At 47.6% G+C, this 26979-nt stretch overlaps 1 protein-coding gene across 1 annotated transcript in view; it reads left to right on the plus strand.

Moving 5' to 3' along the window:
• Positions 1 to 26979, plus strand: part of LOC124021738 (polycystin-1-like) — a gene marked incomplete at its 3' end in the record, with an annotated part of 147470 nt that overhangs the window by 111829 nt on the left and 8662 nt on the right. The window contains 17 exon segments of the mRNA XM_046336870.1: positions 3639 to 3779; positions 5220 to 5461; positions 5463 to 5512; positions 7028 to 7244; positions 7590 to 7749; positions 9968 to 10135; positions 10221 to 10253; positions 12378 to 12522; positions 13345 to 13425; positions 13428 to 13554; positions 13556 to 13632; positions 14849 to 14931; positions 15264 to 15320; positions 15519 to 15771; positions 17841 to 18009; positions 21554 to 21638; positions 23514 to 23693. Coding sequence (XP_046192826.1) covers positions 3639 to 3779; positions 5220 to 5461; positions 5463 to 5512; positions 7028 to 7244; positions 7590 to 7749; positions 9968 to 10135; positions 10221 to 10253; positions 12378 to 12522; positions 13345 to 13425; positions 13428 to 13554; positions 13556 to 13632; positions 14849 to 14931; positions 15264 to 15320; positions 15519 to 15771; positions 17841 to 18009; positions 21554 to 21638; positions 23514 to 23693 — 2268 coding nt within the window.

The raw sequence follows: 26979 nt of genomic DNA on the forward strand, positions 1-26979 counted from the left end.
AGATGAAATGTTTACTATTCTATTCAGAACTCTGTTGTCTGCATCATTGTTCTTTGTCCATTTGTTTCATTAGAATATGTAAATATTTAAATTTGTTAGTGTTTGATGACTGGTATTGTTTATGCAGCAGACAGATGTTCAGCCAACACAGACTTGATGAAAAGGTTGTTGTTTCTTGTGTTCCCGACTCCCATAGCGACCACATTAGCATATTACCCATCACCATTAGCCAGGCGGTGTGCTACGGAGCTCCTTACAGGCGGTTTCTCAGTCCTGTTCAGTCTGAAAGCACACCATAAACACATGTGATTGTAGTTCCACTGCTACTAACTGCTACCTGACAGCTGACCAGACTGTGTGTAATGGTCCCTAACCCACTGAGTTGGACCTGTAAATGGTTATGGCTTGAGGTTCGGTTAGAGGGGAAGGGAAGGGGGAAACCTAGTCAGTTGTACAACTGTAAAGGAGTAAAGGGTAAAGGAGGAGGGGGTGAGAGAGAGAGAGGGCTGGTTAGGGTAAGGGAAAGAGGGTTGGGGGGGGGGGTAAAGGAGGAGGGGGTTGAGAGAGAGAGAGGGCTGGTTAGGGTAATGGAAAGAGGGTGGGGGTAGGGGGGTAAAGGAGGAGGGGTGAGAGAGAGAGAGAGGGCTGGTTAGGGTAAGGGAAAGAGGGTGGGGGGGGGGGTAAAGGAGGAGGGGGTTGAGAGAGAGAGAGGGCTGGTTAGGGTAAGGGAAAGAGGGTGTGGGTGGGGGGCGTAAAGGAGGAGGGGGTTGAGAGAGAGAGGGCTGGTTAGGGTAAGGGAAAGAGGGTGTGGGTGGGGGGGGTAAAGGAGGAGGGGGTTGAGAGAGAGAGAGAGAGAGAGAGAGAGGGCTGGTTAGGGTAAGGGAAAGAGGGTGGGGGTGGGGGAGGGGGGGTAAAGGAGGAGGGGGTTGAGAGAGAGAGAGAGGGCTGGTTATGGTAAGGTAAACATGGTGGGGGTAGGGGGGTAAAGGAGGAGTGGGTTGAGAGAGAGAGAGAGAGAGGGCTGGTTAGGATAAGGGAAAGGGGGTGGGGGTAGGGGGGTAAAGGACAGGGGGTTGAGAGAGAGAGAGGGGGCTGGTTAGGGTAAGGGAAAGAGGGTGGGGGTGGGGTGGGGGGGTAAAGGAGGAGGGGGTTGAGATAGAGAGAGAGGGCTGGTTATGGTAAGGTAAACATGGTGGGGGTAGGGGGGTAAAGGAGGAGTGGGTTGAGAGAGAGAGAGAGGGCTGGTTAGGGTAAGGGAAAGAGGGTGGGGGGTAAAGGAGGAGGGGGTTGAGAGAGAGAGAGGGCTGGTTAGGGTAAGGGAAAGAGGGTGTGGGTGGGGGGGCGTAAAGGAAGAGGGGGTTGAGAGAGAGAGGGCTGGTTAGGGTAAGGGAAAGAGGGTGTGGGTGGGGGGGGTAAAGGAGGAGGGGGTTGAGAGAGAGAGAGAGAGAGAGAGAGGGCTGGTTAGGGTAAGGGAAAGAGGGTGGGGGTCTAAAGGAGGAGGGGGTTGAGAGAGAGAGAGGGCTGGTTAGGGTAAGGGAAAGAGGGTGGGGGTAGGGGTAGGGGGGGTAAAGGAGGAGGGGTTGAGAGAGAGAGAGAGAGAGGGCTGGTTAGGGTAAGGGAAAGAGGGTGTGGGTGGGGGGGTAAAGGAGAAGGGGGTTGAGAGAGAGAGGGCTGGTTAGGGTAAGGGAAAGAGGGTGGGGGTAGGGGGAGGTAAAGGCCAGGGGTTGAGAGAGAGAGAGAGAGAGAGAGAGAGAGAGAGAGAGAGGGCTGTTAGGGTAAGGGAAAGAGGGGGGGGGGGTAAAGGAGGAGGGGGTTGAGAGAGAGAGAGGGCTGGTTAGGGTAAGGGAAAGAGGGTGGGGGTAGGGGTGGGGGTAAAGGAGGAGGGGGTTGAGAGAGAGACAGAGGGCTGGTTAGGGTAAGGGAAAGAGGGTGGTGGGGGGTAAAGGAGAAGGGGGTTGAGAGAGAGAGGGCTGGTTAGGGTAAGGGAAAGAGGGTGGGGGTAGGGGGAGGTAAAGGAGGAGGGGGTTGAGAGAGAGAGAGGGCTGGTTAGGGTAAGGGAAAGAAGGTGGGGGTAGGGGGGGGGATAAAGGAGGAGGGGGTTGAGAGAGAGAGGGCTGGTTAGGGTAAGGGAAAGAGGGTGGGGGTAGGGGGAGGTAAAGGAGGAGGGGGTTGAGAGAGAGAGAGAGAGGGCTGGTTAGGGTAAGGGAAAGAGGGTGGGGGTAGGGGGGTAAAGGAGGAGGGGGTTGAGAGAGAGAGAGGGCTGGTTAGGGTAAGGGAAAGAGGGTGGGGGTGGGGGGGGGGGGTAAAGGAGGAGGGGGTTGAGAGAGAGAGGGCTGGTTAGGGTAAGGGAAAGATGGTGGGGGGGGGGTGGGGGTAAAGGAGGAGGGGGTTGAGAGAGAGAGGGCTGGTTAGGGTAAGGGAAAGATGGTGGGGGTGGGGGGGGTAAAGGAGGAGGGGGTTGAGAGAGAGAGGGCTGGTTAGGGTAAGGGAAAGAGGGTGGGGGGTAAAGGAGGAGGGGGTTGAGAGAGAGAGAGAGGGCTGGTTAGGGTAAGGGAAAGAGGGTGGGGGGTAAAGGAGGAGGGGGTTGAGAGAGAGAGAGAGAGGGCTGGTTAGGGTAAGGGAAAGAGGGTAGGGGTGGGGGAGGGGGTAAAGGAGGAGGGGGTTGAGAGAGAGAGAAGGGATAAGGTTAGGTTTAGGGTAGGGACGTCCTAACAATCCCAGATAGCAGTGACCTATGGCGCGATTGTAGTAAGTAGAGATTGTCTAGATCAAATCAACCTGATTCTAGCCCGAGTATCAGTCTGTTTTATGCTAACGTTCCATGGCTCGTCTAGCTTGCTCTGCCAAACATTGGCACACGACACGGACTACAAGGAGTGGAATGTTAGCACGAAACAGGTCTGTGGATTTCAGGCTAACTTGGATGTTCAAATGGAGAGTAAGGCAGGACAGAGTGGAGCCCTGGAGAGGAAGGGAGTGTATGTCTCGGTAGAATGAAACACACCCTTCGTCTCAGAGGAGTAAATCATGATTATCATCATTATTTTAATGAAAAGGTTACAGGGAATGGGGACTTGCTCTGGTATATGTTTTGGGAGAGTTAACTGGCATTTGCTAGTCTGTAAACCAACCTACTGGCATATGCTAGTCTCTCCCCCCTCCCTCTCTCTCCCCCCTCGCTCTTTCTCTCAACCCCCTCCCTCTCTCTCCCTCTCTTTCTCTCAACCCCCTCCCTCTCTCTCCCTCTCCCTCTCTTTCTCTCAACCCCCTCCCTCTCTCTCCCCTCTCCCTCTCTCTTCTCTCAACCCCCTCCCTCTCTCTCCCTCTCCCTCTCTTTCTCAACCCCCTCCCCTCTCAAAGCGACTCTACCCCTCTCCCTCTCTCTCGCAACCCCCTCCCTCTCTCTCTCCCTCTCTCCTCCTCTCTCTCTCTCTCTCTTCTCCAACTCTCTCTCTCTCTCTCTCTCTCTCTCTCTCTCTCTCTCTCTCTCTCTCTCTCTCTCTCTCTCTCTAACCTCTCTCTCTCTCTCTCTCTCTCTCTCTCTCTCTCCTCTCTCTCTCTCTCTCTCTCTCCCTCCCTCCCTCCCTCCCTCATGGTGTAATAGTGTGTCCCCATGGTGTAACAGTGTGTCCTCCCAGGTGCTGGTCCAGAGTGGTCGTATCCCCATGGTCTACCTGGAGTGTGTCTCTTGTAAGGCCCGGTCCATCTTCGAGGTCAGTCAGAACTCCTATGTCTACCTGGCTGGAACCTGCACCAACTGTCACCCCTTCCACCGTGGGGTAAGACTTGAAAGTGTGTGTGTGTGTGTGTGTGTGTCTCACCTCTGACCCTATGCCTTTGTATTACTTAACCACTCTGAGTCTATCAGTGTTCCCCTGTCTCAGTGAGATGAGGTCGGTGTTCCCCTGTCTCAGTAACATGAGGTCATTGTTCCCCTGTCTCAGTAAGATGAGGTCAGTGTTCCCCTGTCTCAGTAAGATGAGGTCAGTGTTCCCCTGTCTCAGTGAGATGAGGTCAGTGTTCCCCTGTCTCAGTAAGATGAGGTCAGTGTTCCCCTGTCTCAGTGAGATGAGGTCAGTGTTTCCCTGTCTCAGTAAGATGAGGTCAGTGTTCCCCTGTCTCAGTGAGATGAGGTCAGTGTTCCCCTGTCTCAGTGAGATGTGGTCGGTGTTCCCCTGTCTCAGTGAGATGAGGTCGGTGTTCCCCTGTCTCAGTGAGATGAGGTCGGTGTTCCCCTGTCTCAGTGAGATGAGGTCAGTGTTCCCCTGTCTCAGTGAGATGAGGTCAGTGTTCCCCTGTCTCAGTGAGATGAGGTCAGTGTTCCCCTGTCTCAGTGAGATGAGGTCAGTGTTCCCCTGTCTCACTAAGATGAGGTCAGTGTTCCCCTGTCTCAGTGAGATGAGGTCGGTGTTCCCCTGTCTCAGTGAGATGAGGTCAGTGTTCCCCTGTCTCACTAAGATGAGGTCGGTGTTCCCCTGTCTCAGTGAGATGAGGTCAGTGTTCCCCTGTCTCAGTAACATGAGGTCAGTGTTCCCCTGTCTCAGTAAGATGAGGTCAGTGTTCCCCTGTCTCAGTGAGATGAGGTCAGTGTTCCCCTGTCTCAGTGAGATGAGGTCAGTGTTCCCCTGTCTCAGTAAGATGAGGTCAGTGTTCCCTTGTCTCAGTAAGATGAGGTCAGTGTTACATTTACATTACATTTAATGTAATTTAGATTGGAGTTGTAATATAATTATATAATATAATTACTGTAAAACAACATGTTCAGTATGACCTCTGACCTCTCCTCTCTGACAACAGTTTAGACTGGAACTATCAACAGTAAAATACCTTTCACTTCTATCTTTCTATCTCCCTCCCTCTGCCTCTCCTCCTCTCCCTCCCTCTCCCTCTCCCTCTCCCTCTCCCTCTCCCTCTCCCTCTCCCTCTCCTCTCCCTCCCTCTCCCTCTCCCTCTCCCTCTCCCTCTCCCTCTCCCTCTCCTTCTCCCTCTCCCCTCTCCCTCCCTCCCTTCCCTCTCCCTCTCCCTCTCCCTCTCCCTCTCCCTCTCCCTCTCCCTCCCCTCCTCTCCTAGCGTCTTAGTAACGAGACCCTGGTCCTGGACTGCAGCAGACATTAATTCTCTCTCTCCTCCCCCATAGCGTTGGACGGCAGTCACCCTTCGTAACGAGACCCTGGTCCTGGACTGCAGCAGACATTAATTCTCTCTCTCCTCCCCCATAGCGTTGGACGGCAGTCACCCTTCGTAACGAGACCCTGGTCCTGGACTCCAGCAGCACAACAACTGGACGTGACAGTATGAACCTGGTTCTCCGCCAGGGCATCCTGCAAGATGGAGATTCCTACGTCTTCACCCTCCACGTAACCGACGGCAACATGGACCGCGAGGGCGTGGCGTCCATCACGCTACAGCCCAACATGCCCCCGGCGGGCGGGGACTGTGACCTCCGAGTGGGGGAGGAGGAGAGGGGGACCAATCAGAACACTGGTGGACAGGGTGTACTTCAACTGTTCAGGTAGATTCACTGTATTCTACTCTACTATACTACATTCTACTCTACTATACTCTACTATAATCTACTACTATATTCTACTCTATTCTCCTATACTACTGTACACTACTCTATTCTACTATACAAATTCTACTATATTATACTCTACTATATTCTACTATAATATACTATGTTCTACTATATACTATAATCTACTGTTCTCCCATGCTATGTACTCTTACTTTATTCTACTATACTATATTCTACTCTATTCTACTCCTATACTCTACTCTAATCTCTCCTATAATCTCTATTCTACTATACTCTACTCTATTCTACTATACTCTACTCTATTCTACTATAACTCTATTCCACTAAACTCTATTCTCTATTATACTATACTCTAACCTATTCTCCTATATTCTCTATACTCTATTCTCCTATACTCTACTCTATTCTACAATACTCTACTATATTCTACTATACTCTACTATACTCTATTCTACTATACTCTACTCTATTCTACTCTACTATATTCTACTATACTCTACTCTATACTCTCTCTACTCTATTCTACTATATACTCTATTATAATATACTCTACTCTATTTTCTACTATGCTCTGTACTCTGTATCTATTATACAATACTCTATTCCATTCTAAACTCTACTCTATTATACTATATTCCACTAAACTACTCTATTTTACTATACTCTAATGTCCTATTCTCTATTCTCTCTACTCTATTCTCCTATACTCTACTCTATTATACTATACTCTACTCTATTCTATATACTCTATTCCACTAAACTCTACTCTATTATACTATATCTCTATACTACTCTATTCTAACTCTATTTACTCTACTCTATTCTCCTATACTCTACTCTATTCTACTATACTCTACTCTATTCTCCTATACTCTACTCTATTCTCCTATACTCTACTCTATTCTCCTATACTCTACTCTATTCTCCTATACTCTACTCTATTCTCCTATACTCTCCTCTATTATCCTATATTCTACTATACTCTACTCTATTATCCTATACTCTACTCTATTCCACTAAACTCTACTCTATTATACTACTCTATTCCACTCTATTCTCCTATATCCTATAAACTACTCTATCTATTCTCCTATACTCTACTATATTCTACTATACTCTTTATCTCTTTTCTACTATACTCTACTCTTTTCTACTATACTCTACTCTATTCTGCTATACTCTACTATATTCTACTCTACTGTATAATCTACTCTATTTTTCTATACTCTACTCTTTTCTACTATTCTCTGTACTCTATTCTATTATACTCTACTCTATTCCACTAAACTCTATTCTGTTATACTACTCTACTCTACTCTATTCTGTTATATTCTCTACTATTCTTTTTTCTACTGTACTCTATTCTGTTCTACTCTACTATACTCTACTCGACATCTTTCTATCCTCCCTCCTCTCTCGTCTCTCCTCCCGAAGTCTTGAGTGTGTCAGACACTGTGACTCAGTAACTCAGGCCTCTCCCTCCTCTAGGTTACAGTGACCTGGGCGTGTCAGAGACCCCTCTCCTGTATAGCCTGTTGGTGACTCGCTGCAGTGACACGCACTGTGAGGAGTTCTGTGTGTATAAAGGGACCAGTGCAGAGCACTCTGCCTTCCTGCCCCCTGGGTTCAGATCAGGTCGATACAGGGTGTCAGCATCCATTACTGTAGAAGACCACCAGGGGGCAGCAATCACCGCTCTCAACAAGTAAGGGCCATTATGACGCATTGGGCACACACTGTGAAGATGCATTTATGCATGTGTGTGGGTTCTTATCATGTGTGTGGGTTCTTATCATGTGTGTGGGTTCTTATCATGTGTGTGGGTTCTTATCATGTGTGTGGGTTCTTATCATGTGTGTGTGTCTGTTCTTATCTGTGTGTGTGTCTGTGTGTGTGGGTTCTTATCATGTGTGTGTCTGTGTGTGTGTCTGTTCTTCTGTGTGTGTGTGTGTGTGTGGGTTCTTATCTTATCATGTGTGTGGGTTCTTATCATGTGTGTGTGTCTGTGTGTGTGTCTGTGTGTGTGTTTTGTTATTGTGTGTGTCCCTAGGTCTGTGGACGTGGTTCTTCCAGACAGTCCTCCAGGCTACAGCAGCCTGCCCCACTGGCTCAGTGAGCTGACCTCCACCACACTCAGACAGCTACTGAAACAGGGAGACTCACAGAGGGTCAGAGAGCTGTCCCTGGCCCTGATCACTGTTCTCAATGAGGTAGGATATACTATCTATCTATCTATCTATCTATCTATCTATCTATCTATCTATCTATCTATCTATCTATCTATCTATCTATCTATCTATCTATCTATCTATCTTCTCTCTCTCTATCTCTTTCTCCCTCTCTCTCTCCCCTGTATGTCTCTCTCTCTCTCTCTCTCTCTCTCTCTCTCTCCCTCTCTCTCCCTATATGTCTGTTTCTCTCTCTCTCCCCTGTATGTCTGTTTATCTCTCTCTCTCCCTGTATGTCTGTTTTCTCTCTCTCCCTGTTTATATGTCTGTTTATCCCTGTATGTCTGTTTATCTCTCTCTCCCCTATATGTCTGTATCTCTCTCTCTCTCTCCCCTGTATGTCTGTTTATCTCTCTCTCCCCTGTATGTCTGTTTATCTCTCTCTTTATCTCTCTGTTTATCTCTCTCTCCCTCTCTCTCTCTCCCCTGTATGTCTGTTTATGTCTCTCCCCTGTATGTCTGTTTATCTCTGTTTATCTCTCCCCTGTATGTCTGTTTATCCCCTCTGTTTGTCTGTTTATCTCTCTCTCCCCCTATATGTCTGTTTATCTCTCTCTCCCCCTATATGTCTGTTTATCTCTCTCTCCCCCTGTATGTCTGTTTATCTCTCTCTCCCCCTGTATGTCTGTTTATCTCTCTCTCTCTCCCCCTGTATATGTCTGTTTATCTCTCTCTCCTCCTATATGTCTGTTTATCTCTCTCTCTCCCCCTGTATGTCTGTTTATCTCTCTCTCTCCTCCTATATGTCTGTTTATCTCTCTCTCTCTCTCCCCCTGTATGTCTGTTTATCTCTCTCTCCCCCTGTATGTCTGTTTATCTCTCTCTCTCCTGCTATATGTCTGTTCATCTCTCTCTCCCCTATGTATGTCTCTCTCTCCCCCTACAGTCCTCTCCCCCCCTACATGTCTGTATCTCTCTCCCCCTCTCTCTCTCTCTCCCTGTTCCCATCTCCCAGTCAGCTAATGTGTTCAGCCAGTGAGGCAGAAATCTCTCCCTCAATCAGTATGTCTGAGATCTCTCTCTCTCCCCCTGATGTCTGTTTATTCTCCCTGTTTATGGTGTTGTCTCCTAGCAGACCACCTGTTAACTACCCCTCTCCTTTCCTCCCCTCCTCTCCCTCCCTCTGTTTATCTCTCTCCTCTCTCTCTCCCTCCCCTATATGTCATCTCTCCTCTCTCTCCCCATCTCTCTCTCTCCCCTCTCCCCATTATCTCTCTCTCTCTCTGTTTATCTCTCCTCCCATGTTTATCTCTCTCTCTCTCCCCATCTCTTCTCTCTCTCTCTCTCTCCCTACATGTCCTCATCTCTCTCTCTTTCTCCCCATCTTCTCCTCTCTCTCCCCCTCTCTCTCTCTCTCCCCATCTTCTTCTCTCTCTCTCTCCCCCATCTTCTCTCTCTCTCTCCCCATCTTCTCTCTCTCTCCCCCTCATCTCCTCTCTCCCCTCTCTCTTCTCCCCTCTCTCCTCTCTCTCTCCCCATCTTCCCCCTCATCTCCTCTCCCCCCCATCTCATCTCTCTCTCCCCATCTCTCCCCTCTCTCTCTCCCCATCTCTCTCTCTCTCTCCCCATCCCCTCTCTCTCTCTCTCTCCCCATCTTCTCTCTCCCCTCTCTCCCTCATCTCCTCTCTCTCTCTCTCCCCATCCCATCCTCTCTCTCTCTCCCCTCTCTCTCCCCATCTCTCTCTCTCTCCCCATCTTCTCTCTCTCTCTCTCCCCATCTTCTCCTCTATCTCCCCTATCCCCCTCTCTCTCCCCATCTTCTCTCTCTCCCCTCTCTTCTCCTCCCCTCATCTCCTCTCTCCCCATCTCTCCCTCTCTCTCTCCCCTCATCTTCTCTCTCTCATCTCTCTCTCTCCCCTCGTCTCCTCTCTCCCTCTTTCCCCCTCTCTCCTCTCTCTCTCCCCCTCGTCTCTCTCTCTCTCTCTCCCTCTCCCCATCTTCTCTCTCTCTCCCTCGTCTCTCTCTCTCCCCCTCGTCTCTTCTCTCTCTCCCCCTCATCTCCTCTTCTACTTTCTCTTTTCTCGTTTACTTCTCCTCCTCTTCTCCTCCCTCGTCTCCTCTCTCTCCTCCTTCTCTCCCCCCATCTTCTCTCTCTCCCCCTCTTCTCATCACAGAATTAAATATATATATAAATATATATATATAAAAATATATATAGTGTTTTTCATGAATTGCTCTGTTTACCCCTGTCCTCTCCCAGTATGAGCAGACCCGTGAGTCGCCGATAGTATCCAGGGCAGAGCGCGGTTACCGGGTCATCGTGCGTAGTGACATCACCAGAGCTCTCACGGCCCTCGACCTGACAACAGTTAACGACATACAGCCTCGGCACACTCCAGACCTCGGCTGCCCTGGCACAATGCACTGGGTGAGACACACACACACACACTATGAAGTACCCTGCCCTGGCACAATGCACAATGGTGAGACACACACACACACACACACACACACACTATGAAGTACCCTGCCTGGCACAATGCACGGTGACACACACACACACACACACACACACACACACACACACACACACACACACACACACACACACACACACACACACACACACACACACACACACACACACACACACTATGAAGTACCCTGCCTGGCACAATGCACGGTGAGACACACACACACACACACACTATGAAGTACCCTGCCTGGCACAATGCACGGTGAGACACACACACACACACACACACACACACACACACACACACACACACACACACACACACACACACACACACACACACACACACACACACACACACACACACACACACACACACACACACACACTATGAAGTACCCTGGCCTGGCACAATGCACGGTGAGACACACACACACACACACACACACACACACACACACACACACACACACACACACACACACACACACACACACACACACACACACACACACACACACACACACACACACACACACACACACACACACTATGAAGTACCCTGCCCTGACACACACACACACACAATGCACGGTGAGACACACACACACTATGAAGTACCCTGCCCTGGCACAACACGGTGAGACACACACACACACACACTATGAAGTACCCTGCCCTGGCACAATGCACGGTGAGACACACACACACACACACACACACTATGAACACCCTGCCCTGGCACAATGCATGGTGAGACACACACACACACACACTATGAAGTACCCTGCCCTGGCACAATGCACACACACACACACACACACACTATGAAGTACCCTGCCCTGGCACAATGCACGGTGAGACACACACACACACACACACTATGAAGTACCCTGTCCTGGCACAATGCACGGTGAGACACACACACACACACTATGAAGTACCCTGCCCTGGCACAATGCACGGTGAGACACACACACACACACACTATGAAGTACCCTGCCCTGGCACAATGCACGGTGAGACACACACACACACACACTATGAAGTACCCTGCCCTGGCACAATGCACGGTGAGACACACACACACACTATGAAGTACCCTGCCCTGGCACAATGCACGGTGAGACACACACACACACACTATGAAGTACCCTGCCCTGGCACAATGCACGGTGAGACACACACACACACGTGAAGTACCCTGCCCTGGCACAATGCATGGTGAGACACACACACACAGGGAAGGACCCTGCCCTGACAGAGGGGCATGGAGGGAGGGTAGAGGGGCAGGGAGGGAGGGTAGAGGGGCAGGGAGGGAGGGTAGAGGGGCAGGGAGGGAGGGTAAAGGGGCAGGGAGGGAGGGTAGAGGGGCAGGAGGGAGGGTAGAGGGGCAGGGAGGGAGGGTAGAGGGGCAGGGAGGGAGGGTAGAGGGGCAGGGAGGGAGGGTAGAGGGGCAGGGAGGGAGGGTAGAGGGGCAGGGGGGGAGGGTAGAGGGGCAGGGAGGGAGGGTAGAGGGGCAGGGGGAGGGTAGAGGGGCAGGGAGGGAGGGTAGAGGGGCAGGGAGGGAGGGTAGAGGGGCAGGGAGGGAGGGTCTGGGGCAGGGAGGGAGGGTAGAGGGGCAGGGAGGAGGGTAGAGGGGCAGGGAGGGAGGGTCTGTGGCAGGGACTGAGGGTAGAGGGGCAGGGAGGGAGGGTAGAGGGGCAGGGAGGGAGGGTCTGTGGCATGGAGGGAGGGTAGAGGGGCAGGGTGAGAGGGAGGGTAGAGGGGCAGGGAGGGAGGGAGGGTCTGTGGCAGGGAGGGAGGGTAGAGGGGCAGGGAGGGAGGGAGGGAGGGATGGGCAGGGTGAGAGGGAGGGAGGGTAGAGGGGCAGGGAGGGAGGGAGGGATGGGCAGGGTGAGAGGGAGGGAGGGTAGAGGGGGAGAGAGGAAGGGAGGGTAGAGTGAGAGGGAGGAAGGGAGGGTAGAGGGGCAGGGAGTGGGGGAGGGGGGAGGGAGAAAGAGAGAAAGTTCAATCAATTAAACACCTCAATATTTATATCTCCTCTTTATGTTATTGATTATTGGAAAGTTTGTGTTCTAGGAAACTAAATTATTGATGTGTGTGTGTGTGTGTGTGTGTGTGTGTGTGTGTGTGTGTGTGTGTGTGTGTGTGTGTGTGTGTGTGTGTGTGTGTGTGTGTGTGTGTGTGTCAGGCGGTGAGTCGTGAGTTTATCTGTGAGGAATGTCAGAACAGCACGTTGAATAAGCTGGAGTTGATGTTGGACATCCTGGAGACAGACACCAAGCAGGGAACAGTCACACCTACTGAGATAGCAGACAACATCCTCAACATCATGGGTGAGTACACACACACACACACACACACACACACACACACACACACACACACACACACACACACACACACACACACACACACACACACACACACACACACACACACACACACACACACACACACACACACACACACACACATACATACACACACACACACACATATCCATACAAATAGTTGAAAATGTCACTATTTTAGTTAAGACTTTCCAAGACTCTACAGAACGCTTCATCTTTACCATCACTCCCTCTCTCCTCTCCCTCCCTCCCACTCCTCCCGTCCCTCTCTGCTCTCTCTCCCACTCCTCCCCTCTCTCTCCTCTCCCTCCCTCCCACTCCTCCTCCCTTCCCTCTCTCCTCTCTCTCCCTTTCTCTCTCCCCTCTCTCTCCCTCCCACTCCTCCCATCCCTCTCTCCTCTCCCTCCCTCCCTCTCTCTCTTCTCCCTCCCTTCCCTCTCTCTCTCCCTCCCTCCTACTCCTCTCCCTCCCTCCTCCTTCTCCCTTCCACTCTCTCCCTCCCTTCCTCTCTCTCTCCTCTCCCTCCCTTCCTCTCTCTCCTCTCCCTCCCTTCCTCTACCTCCCACCCACTCCTCCCGTTCCTCTCTCCTCTCCCTCCCACCCACTCCTCCCACTCCCCTCTCCTCTCCTCCCCTTTCTCTCTCTCCTCTCTCTCCCTTTCTCTCTCTCTCTCCCTCCCGTTCTCTCTCCTCTCCCTCCCTCCCCTCCTCCCATTCCCTCTCCTCCCTCCCATTCCTCCCTCCCTCTCCTCTCCCTCCTTTCCATCTCCCTCCCTCCTCCCTCCCTTTCTCCTCCTCCCTCCAGGTGACCTTATCCACCAGGTAAGCCAGTCGGCCTCCCAGCAGCTCTTGGGGCCCCCCTACCCCGACCTCCAGCTGGACTCCTCCCTTCCCCAGCCTCACCAGCCCCCCGAGGCACACCCCTGCGCGTAGCAGCCCAGGCCTATAATCTGTCGTCGGCGCTGATGCGTATCCTGATGCACTCCCGCGTCCTTAACGAGGAACCACTGGTGCTGGGGGACGGAGATCGCCGCCACGGGAAAACGGGCCGACCCCCAGTCGCTGTTCTGCTACCACGACGATGACTCACCGGGTAGGTGTAAGAGGTGGAGGTGGAAAGGTGTGAGTGGGGAGGGGTGTGTGTGGGGGGCGCAAGAGAGGAGAGAAGGGAGGGGGTGTGTGGGGGGCGCAAGAGAGGAGAGAAGGGAGGGGGTGTGGGGGTGTGTGTGTGTGGGGGGGTGTGAGTGTATGTGGTGGGGGGTGTGGGGGGGTGTGAGTGTGTGGGTGTGGTGGGTGTGGGGGTGTGTGTGAGTGTGTGTGGGGGGGGGGGTGTGAGTGTGTGGGTGTGTGTGTGTGTGGGGGTGTGTGTGTGGGGGGGGAGGAGGAGAGAAGGGAGGGGGTGTGTGGGGGTGTGTGTGTGTGGGGGGTGAGTGAGTGTGTATGTGGTGGGGGGGTGGGGGTGTGAGTGTGTGGGTGTGTGTGTGTGGGGGGGTGTGAGTGGAGGGGGTGATGTGGTCGACGGGGGGGGGTGGGGGTGTGAGTGTGGGGTGTGTGTGTGTGTGGGGGGTGTGAGTGTGGAGGGGGCATGAGAGCAGATCGTGGGAGGGGGTGTGTGGGGGAAGTGAGTGGGGGTGTGAGTGTGTTTGTGGGGGGTGTGAGTGTGTGTGGGGTGTGTGAGTGTGTGTGTGTGTGTGAGTGTATGTGTGGGGGGGTGAGTGTGTGTGTGGGGGGGGTGTGAGTGTGTGTGTGGCGGGGGGGGGTGAGAGAGGAGAGATGGGAGGGGGTGTGTGTGTGGTCTTGTAGGGTGGAGAACTGAATTGAAGACGTTTTTTAAATCTTAAATCAGACACTAATGTTTTCTATTCTGTTCTATTATATAAAGTTATTTTATTATGTTCTATTAAATAAAGTTATTATATTCTGTTCTATTAAATAAAGTTATTTTATTATGTTCTATTATATACAGTTATTTTATTATGTTCTATTAAATAAAGTTATTTTATTCTGTTCTATTAAATAAAGTTATTTTATTATGTTCTATTAAATAAAGTTATTTTATTCTGTTCTATTAAATAAAGTTATTTTATTATGTTCTATTATATAAAGTTATTTTATTATGTTCTATTTCTATTTTATATAAAGTTATTTTATTCTGTTCTATTAAATAAAGTTATTCTATTCTGTTCTATTATATAAAGTTATTTTATTCTGTTCTATTAAATAAAGTTATTTTATTATGTTCTATTATATAAAGCTCTATACTGTTGTGTTCTATTAAATAAAGTTGTATTGGACTGTGTTCTCCCCAGAGTGCAGACGGTTCTCCATCCCCAGAGCCTTCAACAACAGTCTGAGCAGAGCAGCTACCAGCGTGGTACAACTCATGTTCCAGGTGAGTGTGTGAGAGTGAGTGAGTGAGTGAGTGAATGTGTGTGTGTGTGTGTGTGTGTGTGTGTGTGTGTGTGTGTGTGTGTGTGTGTGTGTGTGTGTGTGTGTGTGTGTGTGTGTGTGTGTGTGTGTGTGTGTGTGTGTGTGTGTGTGTGTGTGTGTGTGTGTGTGTGTGTGTGTGTGTGTAAGTGTGAGTGAGAGTGACTGTCCGTCAAAGTACCCATGTACACATTCATCAAGTCATCATAGATGTGTATTCCTTCATACATGTTTTAACCTCCCTCCCATCCTCCCTCCCTCCCATCCTCCCTCCCTCCCCATCTCTCCACTATCCAGGTGGAGCCCAACCCGTTCCCCTTTAACTTTGTGGCTAACTACACAGTCAGTACCGAGGTATGGACTTGTTTCTAATTTATTTATACTGTCTGTATGATGTGTTTTCTATTATGGAGGATTCATGATGTTGATATCAATGTCTTCTAATGTATTCTAATCCTAATTGTAATCAATCCTAAATCTATTCTAATCCTAATTCTAATCAATCCTAATCTATTCTAATCCTAATTCTATTCTAATCCTAATCTACAATAGGTGGCCTCCATGGAGTTCCGGGCAGAGAACGGTTCCCAGATCCCAATCTCAGACCTCGACGACAACCAAGCCATCACCGTTGCCGTGAACAATGGCAGCGCCACCGACAGCAATGGGGCAGGGGTGACGGGAGTCCCTTTAGCCAGGGACATTAACGTGAGCCGGTGTGACTCTGTCATCGTACGAGTCAGCGCCGGTAACTCCAACCAGCAGGCCGGACTGTTCATCCAACTCAACTTCACCACCCTGGACGGTAAGAATCATAGGAATAGAATCACAATAGAAACAGAATCACAATATAAATAGAATCACAATAGAAACAGAATCACAATAGAAACAGAATCACAATAGAAACAGAATCACAATAGAAACAGAATCACAATAGAAACAGAATCACAATAGAAATAGAATCACAATAGAAACACAATAGAAACAGAATCACAATAGAAATAGAATCACAATAGAAACACAATAGAAACAGAATCACAATAGAAACAGAAATAGAATCACAATAGACATAGATTCACACTAGAATCACAATATAAAAAGAATGACAATAGAAATAGAATCACAATATAAATAGAATCACACTAGAATCACAATAGGAATATCATCACAATAGAAACATAATCACAATAGGAATAGAATCACAACAGGAATAGAATCACAGTAGGAATATAATCACAATAGAAACAGAATCACAATATAAATAGAATCCCAATAGAAAAATAATATAGAAACAGAATCACAATATAATCACAATATAGAATCACAATAGGAATAGAATCACATTAGAAACATAATCACAATAGAATCAGATATAAATATAATCACAATAGGAATAGAATCACAATAGAAATGGAATCACAATATAAATAGAATCACATTAGAAACATAATCACAATAGAATCACAATAGGAACAGCATCACAATAGAAACATAATCACAATAGGAACAGAATCACAACAGAAACATAATCACAATAGGAACAGAATCACAATAGGAACAGCATCACAATAGGAACAGAATCACAATAGGAAAGAATCACAATATAAATAGAATCACATTAGAAACATAATCACAATAGAATCACTATATAAATATAATCACAATAGGAATATAGTCACAATAGAAACAGAATCACAATATAATCACAATAGGAACAGCATCACAATAGGAACACATAATAGAAACATAATCACAATAGGAACAGCATCACAACAGAAACATAATCACAATAGGAACAGCATCACAATAGGAACAGCATCACAATAGGAACTGCATCACAATAGGAACAGAATCACAATAGGAACATAATGAGATATACATAGAACAGAACAATCACAATAGGAACATAATGACGATATACATAGAATCACAATAGGAACAGCATCACAATAGGAACATAATGGAACAGAATCACAATAGGAACAGAATCACAATAGGAACAGAATCACAATAGGAACAGAATCACAATATAAATAGAATCACATTAGAAACATAATCACAATAGAATCACTATATAAATATAATCACAATAGGAATATAGTCACAATAGAAACAGAATCACAATATAATCACAATAGGAACAGCATCACAATAGGAACAGCATCACAATAGGAACAGCATCACAATAGAAACATAATCACAATAGGAACAGCATCACAACAGAAACATAATCACAATAGGAACAGCATCACAATAGGAACATAATGACAATATACATAGAATCACAATAGGAACAGCATCACAATAGAACTGCATCACAATAGGAACAGAATCACAATAGGAACATAATGACGATATACATAGAATCACAATAGGAACAGCATCACAATAGGAACATAATGATATACATAGAATCACAATAGGAACTGCATCACAATAGGAACATAATGACGATATACATAGAATCACAATAGGAACTGCATCACAATAGAACAGAACAATAGGAACATAATCACAATAGGAACAGCATCACAATAGGAACAGAATCACAATAGGAACTGCATCACAATAGGAACAGCATCACAATAGGAACAGAATCACAATAGAAACTGCATCACAATAGAAACAGAGTCGCAGTATAAATATAATCACAATATAATACATATTCCCACTTTAGCTGTACCTCTTTATAGTAAGTTTGCAGGGTATGTGGGACTCAATTGTATTTTTCAATTGCCAAATCAAGTCAAATAAGTAATTGACATTTTTTGGGATATCAATAAAGTTGTATTGAATTGAATAGTGTATAGGGTCAGTATTTAGGGGATGTACAGAGAGGGGGTAAGCTCACCCCTATCCCCTACTCCTCTCCAGATGGGGTGAGGTCAGAGGTGAGCGAGGCGGACCCCTCCATCATGACCTACCTCCACTCCTCCAACTGGCCCAACGAGTTCAACTTCACAGACAGGAAACACATCACACTCAGCATGACCAGGGGGCGGGACCTGGACCACAGGAAGTACACCTTCTTCCTGTCCCCAGAGTGAGTGGTTGCCACAGTGATATGGAATGAGTCAATGTTCCTTCTATGGACTGCCACGCAGAATTAATATCAGCCCGAATTAATATCAGCCCGAATTAATATCAGCCCGAATTAATATCAGCCCGAATTAATATCAGCCCGCGCAGAGAAGCACAAGACAGAACCTCAACTTTTTAGTTTTCCCCGTTAACACTATCGTTTCCCTGTGAGAATTGTGCTCGAATCAACGCAATATTAGCCACTTTCAATGGAACATACCGAAACAATCTGAACTATGCAAGACTTTGTATGCAAAACTAACTGTGAAAGAGATTTTGTTGTATGCAGAACGCATCGGAGTAGGATTCTATTGCATTGACACACACTACTCTATACCGTACTCAATACAGACCGGCGCGCAATAACCAATCAGAGCTGCAGTAGGCCTATATTCAAATAGGCCATTGCCATATATGGATCTGTGCCATTCACTTTGAACTGGACTGTGTCTACAGCATGAGCGGTCGTGGGTAGATGCGATTGTTTTGAGATCAAAGCAAGAGCTGCGTGTAGGGATGTTCATATTCTTTGCTCATTGGTGAGTTATTAGCCCAGTTATAGATCAGTTGTTATCAGCCCAGTTATAGATCAGTTGTAGTCAGCAGTAGGGGAGTGATTGCTTCCTACAAGACACAACACGTGTGCATTTCTAGACATCATTTGAAAAGTGACTCCGGTAAAGAGCTTTTTTGTCTTAAAGGGGCATTTGAGACAGGCTTGAATAAGCTAAGTAGCCAATCGGCAGAGGGAAGCATAATTAGTCTGATTCTCTGTAATAATGGGATGAGAATAATGATGCATTTTATTTCATAAAGTGGTTTCTTGCATCAAACGACTCAACAACATTTTCAGTCGCCTCCTTGTCTGAAGGACAAGTGGATAAACAGGTTCATGTCAACAAGCCCTGAATGTGTTTTTCAAACTTCTCATAGAATGTAGCCAACATTGAACACCACACATTGGCTGCTACTGTAGGCTGAATGATAGAACAGCTATTTCCATGTTAAAATATTATGGGATGCATTATCTCCATTGTTTTGATGGTAGACCCCTCTGGTAGTCCTACATTATGATCAAATAGCCACAGTAGCCTACTTGACCACTGTTAAAACTGTAACTTAAAGCTGGTACAGCCTCAGTGTTCACAGTAAAACTGTAACTTAAAGCTGGTACAGCCTCAGTGTTCACAGTAAAACTGTAACTTAAAGCTGGTACAGCCTCAGTGTTCACAGTAAAACTGTAACTTAAAGCTGGTACAGCCTCAGTGTTCACAGTAAATCTGTAACTTAAAGTAGGTACAGCCTCAGTGTTCACAGTAAAACTGTAACTTAAAGCTGGTACAGCCTCAGTGTTCACAGTAAAACTGTAACTTAAAGCTGGTACAGCCTCAGTGTTCACAGTAAAACTGTAACTTAAAGCTGGTACAGCCTCAGTGTTCACAGTAAAACTGTAACTTAAAGCTGGTACAGCCTCAGTGTTCACAGTAAAACTGTAACTTAAAGCTGGTACAGCCTCAGTGTTCACAGTAAAACTGTAACTTAAAGCTGGTACAGCCTCAGTGTTCACAGTAAAACTGTAACTTAAAGCTGGTACAGCCTCAGTGTTCACAGTAAATCTGTAACTTAAAGCTGGTACAGCCTCAGTGTTCACTTTAAAACTGTAACTTAGCTGGTACAGCCTAGTGGTTAGAGCGTTGGACTAGTAACCAAAAGGTTAAAGTTCTCCCCGAGTAAGGTACAAAGTAGGTGAACAGCAGTTCAGTGTTCACATTGAAAATAAAATTTGTTCTTAACTGACTTGCCTCGTTAAAAAAGGTAAAATAAATCAAATAAAATAAAAAGCCTCAGTGTTCACAGTAAATCTGCAACCTGACACTCAGTGCAGTTAGAGGGAACAGTGGCGTCAGTGTTCACAGTAAATCTGTAACTTAAAGCTGGTACAGCCTCAGTGTTCTGTAAAACTGTAACTTAAAGCTGGTACAGCTTGTCTAAAGTGTTCACAGTAAAACTGTAACTGACTAAGTGGTCTCTCTGTTTCAGCCTCAGTGTTCAGTAAACGCGCTCAGCAGACCTGACACTCAGTGCAGAGAGCAGTTAGAGGGAACAGTGGTCGTGCTCCCTACTATGAATATTACACATTACTGTATCCAGGCACTGGCCTCTCGTCTGTCTAAGTGGTCTCTCCCTCATCTCTGTCTGTCTCTCTTCTGTCTGTATCTCTCTTTCTCTCTTGTCTCTTCTCTGTCTCTCTTCTGTCTGTCTCTCTGTCTAAGTGGTCTCTCATCTGTCTAAGTGGGTCTCTCTCTGTCTGTCTGTCTCTCTGTCTCTCTGTCTGTCTAAGTGGTCTCTCTCTGTCTCTCTCTCTGTCTAAGTGGTCTCTCTCTGTCTCTTCGTCTGTCTAAGTGGTCTCTCTCTCTGTCTAAGTGGTCTCCCTCATCTTTCTAAGCGGTCTCTCTCTGTCTCTCTGTCAGCGGACTCTCTCTGTCTGTCTAAGTGTCTCTCTGTCTCTCTCGTCTGTCTAAGCGGTCTCTCTCTCTCTGTCTCTCTCGTCTGTCTAAGGGGTCTCTCTCTGTCTCTCTCTTGTCTGTCTAAGCGGTCTCTCTGTCTGTCTCTCTCTCGTCTGTCTAAGTGGTCTCTCTCATCTCTGTCTAAGCGGTCTCTCTCTCTGTCTCTGTCTCTCTCATCTGTCTAAGTGGTCTCTCTCTGTCTCTCTCGTCTGTCTAAGCGTCTCTCTCATCTGTCTCTCTCTCTGTCTCTCTCGTCTGTCTAAGCGGTCTCTCTGTCTCTCTCGTCTGTCTAAGCGGTGGTCTCTCTCATCTGTCTAAGTGGTCTCTCTGTCTCTCTGTCTAAGTCTGTCTAAGCGGTCTCTCTGTCTCTCTTATCTGTCTAAGTGGTCTCTCTGTCTCTTGTCTGTCTAAGCGGTCTCTCTCTCTGTCTCTCTCGTCTGTCTAAGTGGTCTCTCTCATCTGTCTAAACGGTCTCTCTCTGTCTCTTTTGTCTGTCTAAGCGGTCTCTCTCTCTCTGTCTCTGTCTAAGCGGTCTCTCTCTCTGTCTGGTCTCTCTCGTCTGTCTAAGCGGTCTCTCTCTGTCTCTCTCGTCTGTCTAAGCGGTCTCTCTCTGTCTCTCTCGTTTGTCTAAGTGGTCTAAGTGGTCTCTCATCTGTCTAAGCGGTCTCAATCTGTCTCTCTGTCTGTTAAGTGGTCTCTCTGTCTCTCTCGTTTGTCATCGGTCTCTGTGTCTGTCTCGGTCTCTCTGTCTCTCTCGTCTGTTTAAGCGGTCTCTCTGTCTCTGTCGTCTGTCTAAGCGGTCTCTCTGTCTCTCACGTCTGTCAAGTGTCTGTCTAAGTGGTCTCTACTCTGGATGTCTTATGTTAAGTCATGAGATGAACTTCCTCTTGTCAAGAGAGTGAAACACTTCAGTAGAGACTACTGTAAATGCTGTGTATACATGTCAACCATTTTAGTCAGATCTAACCAACCACCCCCCTCTCTTCTCCGGTTGCCCAGGTCCCATGACACGACCCTGGACTACTATGTCAACGTGACAACGGGCTGTACCACTGACTCCCCCAGCGCGGGGGTGCGTCTGGAGGTGGGTGTTTGTTAGAACTTAAATGTATAAATTGGCGCTTAAATGTCATAATACAACATTATAAAACATTATACATACACCTACAGGACAGTTTATTAGGTACACCACCCTGTTCAGGAAGATGGTTAAAACCTACAGGACAGTTTATTAGGTACACCACCCTGTTCAGGAAGATGGTTAACACCTACAGGACAGTTTATTAGGTACACCACCCTGTTCAGGAAGATGGTTAACACCTACAGTACAGTTTATTAGGTACACCACCCTGTTCAGGAAGATGGTTAACTCCTACAGACAGTGAGCCACCTGTCCAGGGCTTGATATAACGCAGGCAGACAGGCATCAAGGCATTCAGTTACTGTTCCTGTTCCAGTTAACGTTACAATAGACAAAACTAGTGACCTAAGAGACTCTGAGTGTGGTTTGATCGTTGGTGCCAGGTACGCCGGATACAGTATCTCAGAAACGTCCCTGCTGGGCTTTTCACACACTACAGTCTAGGGTTTACAGAGAATGATGTGTGAAGAATGAACACAAAACATCCAGTCAGCGGCAGTCCTGTGGGTGAAAACAGCTCGTTGATGAGAGAAGGCGAACATTCAGGGCCATAAACAGACAAATGACGCCACAATACAACAGTGTTGTGCAGAACGGCATCTCAGAAAACACAACTCATCGATCCTTGTCCCGGATTGGCCAATACAGCAGACGACCACACCGGGTTCCACTCCTATCAGCTAAAAACAAGAAAAAGCGTCTCCAGTGGACACGCCATCACCAACACTGGACAGCTGACCCATGTGGGAAATGTTTCCTAGCACACGTTAGGTCTCTTGATACCAACTGAGCACCGATGGAACGCCACAGCCAATCAGAATGTTATTGCTGACCAAACCCAATAGAACATCTCTGGGATGAGATGGAGCGTGCTGTTGGCAGCATGAATGTACCAGAATCCATGACCCGAAGAGTTTGGGCTGTTCTGGAGGCTAAAAGGGTGGGGGGTCTGACCGGGTACTAGATGGGTGTACCTAACTATCCGGTGAGTGTATGTACTTGATAGAATCTGTTGTTTAACAAGCAGGAAACCACGTGTTGACTTGAGTTGAAAACCCCAACCTTCCCTTCTAAATATCTCTCTGACTAATTCTGTCCCTTCTAAATATCTCTCTGACTCATTCCATCCCTTCTAAATATCTCTCTGACTCATTCCATCCCTTCTAAATATCTCTCTGACTCATTCCATCCCTTCTAAATATCTCTCTGATTCATTCCATCCCTTCTAAATATCTCTCTGACTCATTCCATCCCTTCTAAATATCTCTCTGACTCATTCCATCCCTTCTAAATATCTCTCTGACTCATTCCATCCCTTCTAAATATCTCTCTGACTCATTCCATCCCTTCTAAATATCTCTCTGACTAATTCTGTCCCTTCTAAATATCTCTCTGACTCATTCCTTCCCTTCTAAATATCTCTGACTCATTCCATCCCTTCTAAATATCTCTCTGACTCATTCCATCCCTTCTAAATATCTCTCTGACTCATTCCATCCCTTCTAAATATCTCTCTGACTCATTCCATCCCTTCTAAATATCTCTCTGACTCATTCCATCCCTTCTAAATATCTCTCTGACTCATTCCATCCCTTCTAAATATCTCTCTGACTCATTCCATCCCTTCTAAATATCTCTCTGACTCATTCCATCCCTTCTAAATATCTCTCTGACTCATTCCGTCCCTTCTAAATATCTCTCTGACTCATTCCATCCCTTCTAAATATCTCTCTGACTCATTCCATCCCTTCTAAATATCTCTCTGACTCATTCCGTCCCTTCTAAATATCTCTCTGACTCATTCCATCCCTTCTCTAGGTGGGTGTGTTTACGTCCCTGTGCCAGTACTTCAGCGAGAGCGCCAAGCTGTGGCGTACGGACGGCATGGTGCCACTGGCAGAGACTAATGCCAGCCGGGCCGTCTGCAGCACCCGCCACCTCACAGCCTTCGCTGCCAGTCTCTTCGTTCCACCTGATGCTGTCACCTTCATACGGCCTGTAAGTAGAGGCGGCAGGTAGCCTAGTGGTTAGAGTGTAGAGGCTGTAGGTAGCCTAGTGGTTAGAGTGTAGAGGCTGCAGGTAGCCTAGTGGTTAGAGTGTAGAGGCTGCAGGTAGCCTAGTGGTTAGAGTGTAGAGGCTGCAGGTAGCCTAGTGGTTAGAGTGTAGAGGCTGCAGGTAGCCTAGTGGTTAGAGTGTAGAGGCGGCAGGTAGCCTAGTGGTTAGAGTGTAGAGGCTGCAGGTAGCCTAGTGGTTAGAGTGTAGAGGCTGCAGGTAGCCTAGTGGTTAGAGTGTAGAGAGGGCCTAGTGGTTAGAGTGTAGAGGCTGCAGGTAGCCTAGTGGTTAGAGTGTAGAGGCTGCAGGTAGCCTAGTGGTTAGAGTGTAGAGGCTGCAGGTAGCCTAGTGGTTAGAGTGTAGAGGCTGCAGGTAGCCTAGTGGTTAGAGTGTAGAGGAGGCAGGTAGCCTAGTGGTTAGAGTGTAGAGTCTGCAGGTAGCCTAGTGGTTAGAGTGTAGAGGAGGCAGGTAGCCTAGTGGTTAGAGTGTAGAGGAGGCAGGTAGCCTAGTGGTTAGAGTGTAGAGGCTAGCCTAGTGGTTAGAGCAGGTAGCCTAGTGGTTAGAGTGTAGAGGCTGCAGGTAGCCTAGTGGTTACAGTGTAGAGGCTGCAGGTAGCCTAGTGGTTAGAGTGTAGAGGAGGCAGGTAGCCTAGTGGTTAGAGTGTAGAGGCTGCAGGTAGCCTAGTGGTTAGAGTGTAGAGGAGGCAGGTAGCCTAGTGGTTAGAGTGTAGAGGCTGCAGGTAGCCTAGTGGTTAGAGTGTAGGGGCTGCAGGTAGCCTAGTGGTTAGAGTGTAGAGGCTGCAGGTAGCCTAGTGGTTAGAGTGTAGAGGAGGCAGGTAGCCTAGTGGTTAGAGTGTAGAGGCTGCAGGTAGCCTAGTGGTTAGTGTGTAGGGGCTGCAGGTAGCCTAGTGGTTAGAGTGTAGGGGCTGCAGGTAGCCTAGTGGTTAGAGCGTTTGGCCAGTAACCTAAAGGCTGCTAGATCAAATCCCGAGCTGACAAGGTTGTTCTGCCCTGAGCAAGGCAGTTAACCCATTGTTCCCCGGTAGGCCGTCATTGTAAATAATAATTTGTTCTTAACTGACTTGCCTAGTTAAATATAACTTAAATGTTTTATTTTTAAAGTAGAGATATACCTAATAAACACACACACCTGATAATACACACACAGATGGCACCGACAGAGATGGTCGCCTCGCTTCTAGTCCTTAATATATTATTTCTTACATTATTAGCTCAGAAAATCTTAAGTGTTATTACATTCAGCCGGGAAGAACTATTGGATATCAGAGCGACGTCAACTTACCAACGTTATGACCAGGAATACGACTTTCCCGAAGTGGATCCTTTGTTCGGTTCACCACCCAGGACATTGGATCTAATCCCAGAGGCCGACCCAAAACAACGTCGCCGCAGAAGAGGAAGACGGAGCTGCCTCTCACCGCTTCGGAGTATATTACTCAACAGTGTCTAGTCTCTAGACAACAAGGTAGACGAAATTCGAGCAAGGGTTGCCTTCCAGAAAGACATCAGAGACTGTAACATTCTCTGTTTCAAGGAAACATGGCTCTCTCGGGATATGTTGTTGGTGTCTGTACAGCCACTGGGATTCTTCACGCTGTCGCTCCGACAGAAATAAACATCTCTCTGAGAAGAAGGGCGTATGCTTCATGATTAACGACTCATGGTGTAAACATAACAACATACAGGAACACAAGTCCTTTTGTTCACCTGACTTAGAATTCCTTACAATCGAATGCCGACCATATCATCTCCCAAGAGAATTCTCGTCGGTTATTATCACAGCCATGTAAAGCCCCCCTCAAGAGAATACCACAACGGCCCTCAAGGAACTTCACTGGACTCTGTGTTAGCTGGAAACCATATATTCCGAGGCTGCGTTTATTGTAGATGGGGATTTTAACAAAGCAAATTTGAGAAGAAGGCTACCTAAATCTATCAGCATATTGACTGTAGCACTCGCGTGGGCAATACACTGGACCACTGCCACTCTAACTTCCGCGATGCATACAAGGACCTCCCCTGCCCTCCCTTCAGCAAATCCGACCACGACTCCATTTTCCTCCTACTGTCCTATAGGCAGAAACTCAAACAGGATGCACCCTTGACAAGAACCATTCAACGCTGGTCTGACCAATCAGAATCCACGTTTCAAGATTGTTTTGATCACGCGGACTGAGAAATGTTCCTGGCAGTCTCAGAGATTAACATTGATTTATATGCTGATTCGGTGAGTGAGTTTATAAGGAGGTGCATTGGAGATGTTGTACCCACTGTGACTATCAAAACCTACCCTAACCAGAAACTGTGGATAGATGGTGGAAGTTGCGCAAAACTGAAAGTGTGACCTACTGCATTTAACCATGGAAAGATGACTGAGGATATGGCCGAATACAAACAGTGTAGTTATTCCCTACCGCAAGGCAATCAAGCAAACAATATGTCGGTATAGGGACAAAATGGAGTCGCAATTCAACGGCTCAGAAACTAGATGTATGTGGCAGGGTCTACAGGCAGTTACGGACTACAAAGAAAAACCATCCACGTTACGGACACTGACGTCTTGCTTCCAGACAAACTAAACACCTTCTTTGCCCGCTTTGAGGATAATACATTGCCACCGATGCGACCCGCTACCAAGGACTGCAGGCCTCCCCTCTCCTTCTCCGTGGGATATGTGAGTAAGAGATCTAAACGTGTTAACCCTCCCAAGGCTACTGGCCCAGACGGTATCCCTCAGAGCATGCCCAGACCAGCTGGCTGATGTGTTTACAGACATATTCAACTACTACTACAAGGTCTCAGAGCAAGTGACGTAACCGATTGAAACGCTATTTAGCGCACACTGCTAACTAAGCTAGCCGTTTCACATCCGTTACACTCACCCCCCTTTTGACCTTCCTCCTTTTTTCCGCAGCAACCAGTAATCCGGGTCAACAGCATCAATGTAACAGTATAATTTTTAAACCGTCCCCTCGCCCATACCCGGGCGCGAACCAGGGACCTTCTGCACACATCGACAACAGTCACCCACGAAGCATCGTTACCCATCGCTCCACAAAAGCCGCGGCCCTTGCAGAGCAAGGGGAACTACTACTTCAAGGTCTCAGAGCAAGTGACGTAACCGATTGAAACGCTATTTAGCGCAAGACCGCTAACTAGGCTAGCCGTTTCACATCCGTTACACATGCTCAGCCTCCTCCTGTACTCCCTGT

This window comes from Oncorhynchus gorbuscha, unplaced genomic scaffold (assembly GCF_021184085.1).
Source record: "Oncorhynchus gorbuscha isolate QuinsamMale2020 ecotype Even-year unplaced genomic scaffold, OgorEven_v1.0 Un_scaffold_1191, whole genome shotgun sequence".
NCBI lineage: Eukaryota > Metazoa > Chordata > Actinopteri > Salmoniformes > Salmonidae > Oncorhynchus > Oncorhynchus gorbuscha.